General features: G+C 43.7%; 1 protein-coding gene across 1 annotated transcript; it reads left to right on the top strand.

The window, feature by feature from the left end:
- The first annotated feature begins 4,675 nt into the window (after positions 1-4,675).
- LOC149464858 (zinc finger CCHC domain-containing protein 18-like) lies at positions 4,676-5,869 on the top strand. Its single transcript, XM_089674193.1, has one exon. The coding sequence runs from the start codon at positions 4,676-4,678 to the stop codon at positions 5,867-5,869; it is 1,194 nt and encodes a 397-aa protein (XP_089530319.1).
- Positions 5,870-8,798: the final 2,929 nt, after the last annotated feature.

Here is an 8,798-nt window from a genome sequence, read left to right as displayed (position 1 = left end):
CTTTGCTGGCCAGGCCGCGATCATGTCACTCCATGCATTCACATAGGAGTTGTATCATCATGGCTCAGAATGGTGCAGTAAATTTATGCTGAGCTGTGCAGTATGAACAAATGCTGACAGGCAGGGAGATGAATTTTAGGTTGAATTCACACATGCTGCGGTGACAAACGGTATACCACATTGTAAAACATCTGTCACGCAGGAAACAATTGTTTTCTATGTGTCCCATTCACACTGCAATGCAACCTAGAGCTGCGCTGCAGAATGCTGCAATAAAATGAAGACATGCTGCATTTTATTGCAGTGCACCATGCAGAATCGCATGGCAGTGTACAACACCGCAACACATCGCACTGCTGTACATTACTATGAATTAAGTGTATGTTTTGGACACTTCACATAACGTTTGTACAAATAAAAAAAAAAAAGAAAGGAAGCCATGTGATGCACTGAATCATGCAACTTACTGCCCCTTATTGCAACCCGCAACAGACAGCTGTCGGAGCGTACCTCGCTCCAGGAGCTAACTCTCCATTGCTGTGCGAACTGAGCCTAAGTGTTTAGGGAAAAGGGCTGCTTTCTGTCATATTAATTCTACTTATCAGTGGGTTTTTTAGGTTTAATTAAAAAAAAACACATTTCATGGATCAGTGGACTTTTGGCAGTAAAATAAGTTAATTTACCGGTTCACGAATCTCCTGGTGAAATATATTATTATTATACAAAATTTATATAGCGCCAACAGTTTGCGCAGCGCTTTACAATATAAGGGAGACAGTACAATTACAATACATTTCAGTACAGAAGGAATATGAGGGCTCTGCTCGGGGAGCTTACAATCTAAATATACAAGGTTTGTGTGTACATTTTTCAAAAGGTGAAATGTATGTGGGGCTCTCTAAGGCTGCATTCAAACTTGAGCATTTTGTAGCTTGAAACTCGAAGCTTGATGATCCAAAAACGATCAAACTTAAAAAAATCAATTGTTCTCTATGGTCCCTATTCCTAAGATCAGGTGTTTACAGGCACCATAGAGAACAATTGGTTTTTTAAGGTTGAGCTTTTTTGGAGCTTCAAGCTTCAAGTTACAAAACATTCAAGTGTGAATGCAGCCTAAACTCAGACTTACAGCAGGAGTACAGCAGACTTGTACCAGTGGTGATGTTATTTCCCCCAGCGGGTGGCTTTACAACTATTTTTTCAGCTGTGCTCTTGTGTGCTTGCCTTGGTTATTATATGAATACCAGTCTAACCCACCCCTCTTGTGTTGAAGTGGAACCGCCTTGTAATGACCTCCAGCAATTAATGTCAACGGAGTGATAAAATGTTATCTATCTTCCTGCTGCATAAGTAGAATTTGTGCTTTTAACTGCTCTAAAACACAGCTTGTCTTTAATAACCATGTGCCTTTACATTGTTTCATTTGTAGCTTCAGAAAAATTACACAGAATAGCACAATTTTACTAGACCAGTTTTTCCGCAATAAAAGTCTTGGATTATTCATCATTTCACTAAAGGCAACTTTGTCACTTTGTTTTCTTCTTACTTGGGGTTGGAAGCCCCCATTGCACATGTCTGAACTATGCAAAGGTCTAATATCCTTTATTTATAGGGATGGTGAGACTTATGTATTAATCTAATCCTAAATATATGAAGACAGCTGGCTAAGTGAATCAGGTTCCCTGACTAATGTGTACTCATGGCCCAACAGATGTGAAAATTCTTATTAAAAAGCAGCCTTACAAAACTTTAATCTCAAACTGGGTATAGAAGCCTAGTTTTTATTTTTGTTCGGCCGGTGGGTTGAACAAAAAAGAAACAAATTACCCCATCCATAAAAATGAGGTGGACAGAAGAATCCTTTCCACTGGAACATTGTACTCTGACAGAGGCAGACTCTCCACTGTCAGAATACAATGATCAGCTAATAGGCTGCAGGCACTGATCGATAAAGGTTTTCCACCATGGCCATTCAACATAAGTCAGTCTACCAATTGACTTCTGTCGAACAGGGAGGACCACACGCAGATCGAACTTTGGCCAGTTCAGCAGGGAGCAGACAAATTTCAGTCTGTGGGTGGCTCCCCCTGCATTACAGAAGTCAATTGGCACCTTCTGTAGAATGGTCACACTGGAAAACTTTCATCGATCAGCACCTGTAGCCAATGGGCTGCATGCATTGACCAGTGCATTCTGATTTTGACTTTGATCCATGTGTGCCCACTTTTAGATTAAAGAATTGTTAAGTAGGTGGTTATGAAAGTAGTCACAATTTTAAAGTGGAATAAAAGCCCAACACTATCTATTCTTAAAAATATCTCCACCCCCTTTTTCCTACATATCCTACCTAACCTGTATATTATTATATCTGTGTAGTTGCCTATTTTTAATCCTCTCCAGTCTGGTCACATGATCCCGCAACTCTGGCTCCCCGTGGCAACTGCTCAGTGACAGAGGAGGGATGACTGAAAACTACTGGGCCATTAGAGCCTATGGATGACATTAGGGCCATAGTCCGTCACTCCCTGATTCCCAGGTATAAATACTCCTCCCAGGATGTGGGAAGGGAGCTATGCTGTAGGTTACATTCACAAGGCCACACACAGAATCTATTGATGCTCGCCGGTGGTTCTAAACTCTACATGCACACCAGGTGTTTGAACAGAAGAAGCCATCAGTGGCAACTGTGAGATTTGTATTTCATCATCTTAGTGGTCACATGCAAAAACAGCCTTTGACTGACCCTGGCCATAGACAGTGTGGGGTTCATTTACTAAAGCTGGAGAGTACGAAATCAGCTTACTTCTGCATAGAAACCAATCAGCTTCCAACCTCAGCTTTTTCAATTACGCTTTGGAAATAAAACATGGAAGCTGATGGTTTCTATACAGATATGAGCCTGATTTTGCACTCTCCAGCTTTAGTAAATAAATCCCTAAGCTTCCAGGTTTGGTGTTTCTGCTGAGTTTTTGACCACAGCTAATTGGCCAGTTTGTATGCGACCATAACAGAGGGTGCATTTGCATCCAGAGATAGCATTTAGCCGTCACTGAACACAGCATGCTATCCGCAACTCCATCGCCCATGTATTGTAGCCTTAGACCAAAATCCTGGCTCATAGTGGTTTTGTTTTGTTGCTCTGCAGTATAAAAGTACTTGGTGGAAATTATTACATCAACTTACATCAATTTAGGATCCATTTACACTTGTAGCAGGAGATATTAATCCTGTCTCATGGCTGTGATCTGCTGACTGGCCTCTCCTGTGTAACCTGACACTTGCCCTGACACAGACAAAGCAGTGAGGGATTTCAGCCCCCCCTTTCTCCTCTCAGACTGTAAGAGAGTGAGAGAGCCAATTACAAGAGCCATTAAAGGAGCCAATGACAAGGACTCTGTCAAACAGGAAGTGCAGCTGCAAAGCATTGTGGATGATGCAGTCTTGAACAGAAATGGCCTTATAGGCTGATATGGAGATAGAATTACAAAAGAACTACAAAAGCCATCATGCTTGGAGAGAGGAGAGTGAATGGATCGATCTTGGGGTTTCTCCTGAGGAGAGGAGACTGCATGTGGCAGCAGAGAGATTGGACCTGGCAAAGAAGTGCTTTTGGGCAGTGCACTGCATGCTTAGTGATCTGCATCAGCCAAAGGAACATCCAAACTGAGAGAAGTGGCTTACAGTACAGAGGCCATCCTGACAGTGTGAAGTGCTCATCCTGAGGTGACCAGAGGAGCCTGTCATTTCCAGGACGATCGTTTGGGCCTTTGTCACAGGATCTGGTGAGAGGGATTTTTCCCACTGTCAGATGACAGGAACACTGCACACATACTGCATCATACCTTGCTCAAATTCACCAGGCACTGGGTTGTGTAGATGGCCCTGCTGAACAGACACCGTGTTCACTTTGCTATACAAATACTGCCACAGGATTACAATTACACTTTAAGTGTTTAAGGAGTTTAAGTGCACCAACGAAAGTGGCTAGCTGAAGATCCCAACATTCATCCAGTTACAAAGAGACTAAAGTTACTGGTGCCATACGAGCACGCGCATGCGTAGTCAGGCCTCTATATTGCATGGTGTGTGAGGGAATAGCTCTACCTTGGAAAGTAGCTATTAAGCATCATTTGGATACAGTGTTTGCCTATTGGGCTTGTGGTGTCGGGGGTTAGAAGGGAGAAGTTTGACACAATAGAGAGTCATTCTTCTGCCCTCCTCCTGCTTGGACATCATAGAGCTGAATCTATGTAGAGGAGGTAAATCCACTTTGAGGTTGCCATTTAAGTGTTTCCTCTGCTTTTGGGGTTATTTACGGTTGGAATCCCCTGAAAGCAGACTGAGTGTAAAAATGAGTTATATTTCTTTCGGTCACAGTATTTGCTGTTCTCTTGATTCTCCTAACATATACCTGTTGTTAATGTTTATTACTTCCCATAGAGGACTTACAGTAAAGCTGATCTCTGTGTTTTATTATAACATGTGTGCTTTTCATTGATCCTTGCACTTACACTATTGCCAGGTGTGCCAGTTGGGGCTGAGACAGTCCTTGGGGTTGAGAAGCAGAGTGGCGGAGTGAACAAACTTAAGCAGCCCCTACGGGGGTATCGCTACATGTGGGGGCTCGTCCGGGATAATTTCCAATACTCTGCAATCAACTCTTAAAGATAGTGCCATGCTGGACCCAGAAGTCAGAACCTCAAAGCCAGGGACATCCTCAGAAGAATCCCCTTCTCTGCTAGTGGCTGAGTTTGGCAAACTAGTTACAGGGCTTCTCAAAAACTCAGTAGGGTCCACCAATTATGAGTATCGCAAACTACAGTTCTTCTCGGGGAAAGTTCCCACACCTTCAGGAGAAGATGACTTTTATACTTGGATGGATCAAGCCATCCAAGCTGTGGAAGAGTGGGATGTGATTGACACGGTAAAGAGACAGAGGGTGGTAGAGAGCCTGCGGGCACCAGCTTCTGATGTAGTTCGAAACCTGAAACGGGATAAACCCACCTGCTCAGTTTCTGAGTGTCTAGAAGCACTCTGTGAAGTTTATGGGAGAGTTGAAGATTGCACAGAATTAATCTATCTCTTTCAGCACACTTATCAAATGGAGGGTGAGAAATTAATAAACTATGTCACACGGCTGGATAAAACCCTTCAACAAGTTTTAATGAAAGGTGGGATGAAAGCTGAAGAGGCCAATAAATCCTTAATGCTACAGGTGCAAAGGGGAGCCCAGCCACTGGATCCCATTGTGTTACAACTTCGATCCAGGAGTCCAACTGACCTCCTCACTTACTCCAAATTCATAAAGGCTATTAGAGAGGAAGAAGCTCTCATTGCAGCCAAGGCACAGATACCTGAGTCTGCCAAGGGTCTTAAACATGGCGCAACGGCTTACATCATACAGTCTGGGTCTGCATCGGAGACCAGCTCAGATGGAGGGCCCGTCAGCTCTATTGACACTTTGACACAAGCTATAGTTCAGTTGGCACAGGCGCAAACTACTCTACAGCAAGCATTCTGTGGAATTCAGAAAACAGTAGGACAAGTGATGGAAGCCCATGCCGATATGCAACAATCACTTGAGGAAGTGAAGCAGACGGTGTCCACTCTGATCAAGGAAGGAAGGGGTGTTGTCTCCTCTAACGATAAGAAGTGTTATCGCTGTGGAGAGGAAGGCCATTTAATCGCTAATTGCTCAAATGAAGAGAACCTGACAGACCTTACTGCAGAGTTGGTGAGAGCATTAAAGAAGCTGTCTCTTGGAAAGTCGCAGAAAAACCTTCAGAAGGCCCCGGTGAAGGAGCAAACTGGGTGCCCATCTGAAGTAGAGAGCTTCATAAAAAAAGACAAGAGGAGACAGCGAAGATGAAGAGATGGGAATGGATTGGCTGTGGTTGTCTCAGATGCTTGAATCTGCTATCCCTCCTTCTCCTGCCACAGTAATCGACACCGGGATACTCAGGCCAGAAGCTCCTGAGTTTGTGCCTCAGAGTCCACCAATTGAAGAGCTGGAAGACTCTCAGTCCTCTTTGCTGACAACAGACTCTGCAGACTTCCCATCCTTCATTGAAGAGGAAGTTAGGGATGAAGCTAAAATTCAGGGAGAAGAGACCAGTGTGCTTGCAACCCCAGAGCCTAAAGAACAGCGTGAGCGTAGGGTTATTCACCCGCCAAAGAGACTAACATATGATACTTTGGGTGAGAGCTCTGAAGAGGTTGTTCTCACCGCTAAAAGGACTCTTGAAGCACCTGATCCTTCCACTGCAGATTTGGTGGTTGAAAATCCTGACTCACCCCCTGACACATCTGGCTGGGCAAGTCCAATTAAGGTGGCTTACAGGCTACTAACTGGTGGGAGGTTCCCCTGCCAAGATTTTATGAGAATGTAAATTGTTTAGTTTCCTGTATGTACTAACTTGTTTTTCTCCGCGTGTATATATCAAGCATGTACCAGGTCAAGGATTGTTACTGCCTTTGGAGGACCAAAGGTTCTTTGGTGGGGGGAGTGTGTAGCAGGAGATATTAATCCTGTCTCATGGCTGTGATCTGCTGACTGGCCTCTCCTGTGTAACCTGACACTTGCCCTGACACAGACAAAGCAGTGAGGGATTTCAGCCCCCCCTTTCTCCTCTCAGACTGTAAGAGAGTGAGAGAGCCAATTACAAGAGCCATTAAAGGAGCCAATGACAAGGACTCTGTCAAACAGGAAGTGCAGCTGCAAAGCATTGTGGACGATGCAGTCTTGAACAGAAATGGCCTTATAGGCTGATATGGAGATAGAATTACAAAAGAACTACAAAAGCCATCATGCTTGGAGAGAGGAGAGTGAATGGATCGATCTTGGGGTTTCTCCTGAGGAGAGGAGACTGCATGTGGCAGCAGAGAGATTGGACCTGGCAAAGAAGTGCTTTTGGGCAGTGCACTGCATGCTTAGTGATCTGCATCAGCCAAGGGAACATCCAAACTGAGAGAAGTGGCTTACAGTACAGAGGCCATCCTGACAGTGTGAAGTGCTCATCCTGAGGTGACCAGAGGAGCCTGTCATTTCCAGGACGATCGTTTGGGCCTTTGTCACAGGATCTGGTGAGAGGGATTTTTCCCACTGTCAGATGACAGGAACACTGCACACATACTGCATCATACCTTGCTCAAATTCACCAGGCACTGGGTTGTGTAGATGGCCCTGCTGAACAGACACCGTGTTCACTTTGCTATACAAATACTGCCACAGGATTACAATTACACTTTAAGTGTTTAAGGAGTTTAAGTGCACCAACGAAAGTGGCTAGCTGAAGATCCCAACATTCATCCAGTTACAAAGAGACTAAAGTTACTGGTGCCATACGAGCACGCGCATGCGTAGTCAGGCCTCTATATTGCATGGTGTGTGAGGGAATAGCTCTACCTTGGAAAGTAGCTATTAAGCATCATTTGGATACAGTGTTTGCCTATTGGGCTTGTGGTGTCGGGGGTTAGAAGGGAGAAGTTTGACACAATAGAGAGTCATTCTTCTGCCCTCCTCCTGCTTGGACATCATAGAGCTGAATCTATGTAGAGGAGGTAAATCCACTTTGAGGTTGCCATTTAAGTGTTTCCTCTGCTTTTGGGGTTATTTACGGTTGGAATCCCCTGAAAGCAGACTGAGTGTAAAAATGAGTTATATTTCTTTCGGTCACAGTATTTGCTGTTCTCTTGATTCTCCTAACATATACCTGTTGTTAATGTTTATTACTTCCCATAGAGGTCTTACAGTAAAGCTGATCTCTGTGTTTTATTATAACATGTGTGCTTTTCATTGATCCTTGCACTTACACTATTGCCAGGTGTGCCAGTTGGGGCTGAGACAGTCCTTGGGGTTGAGAAGCAGAGTGGCGGAGTGAACAAACTTAAGCAGCCCCTACGGGGGTATCGCTACACACTGTTGCATAGTGCTAAAAATGTGCTCAATTTCCAATTACTAATAAATACAGTGTAAGTGGTACTTAATGTATTGTGATAAGGTTTTTGAAAGGGAAAATGGCTTTCCTGAATAAAGTGCTCTGACACACTACATGCAGGAAAACAAACACAAGAAGTTCATCCAAGTTAAAAAACAAAGAAACCAGGTGAGTGAGAGCAAAAATGTATGTCACCAGCACACCAAGGATCTTCAGAATAGGCCCAAAGCTTTATTCAGCAATCACATCATAGTTACAGCAGCGAGATTTCAGGGCCTCACAGGATCCCTTCATGTGACAGTTTCAGGAACGCATGCGTTGGGAATATTATGCCAGGTCAGTGAGAGGGTCTACATATTTGGGGGAAGTGGGGGGAGAAACAAGTAGACCAAAGGCTTCTAAAGACAACATTCCCAATGTGGAGAGACAGGCAGATGATGTCATAATCACCACCTTGGCCAACTAGAAGAAGCCCTGTACTCATTGATAAAAATACATGGCCTAACAAGGCCACAAGCCAGCTCTTTTTTTTAAATTCTTTTACAAAACAATTATTTGGGATTTTCAAGGTAGGTACAATGTAATAAACAGAGGTACAAAGGACCATATGAGATTAGGAGCAGAAGAACATTTGATAGAAGTACATTCAGTGAGGAAACCATCCCCATGTATATACAGAACAGTAAGGAGTCGTGTACTGAAAATATAATAAACTAAGGACAAAACTTAGCACAATAATAAGGAACATTATAGAATAACCAGTAATTGTAGGAAGTATGGTGGTGCTGGTGGGGTTCAATCTTCTGTATTTTGCCACACAACAGGATACGGAAACAGTGTCAAGTGCCATATTCAAGAACC

The sequence above is a fragment of the Staurois parvus genome, unplaced genomic scaffold, assembly GCF_062004578.1.
Source record: "Staurois parvus isolate SC_StPar_1 unplaced genomic scaffold, SC_StPar_1.0 ptg000147l, whole genome shotgun sequence".
NCBI lineage: Eukaryota > Metazoa > Chordata > Amphibia > Anura > Ranidae > Staurois > Staurois parvus.
Note: the sequence above shows the minus strand (reverse complement) of the source record. Positions and strands in the feature narration are given on the sequence as shown.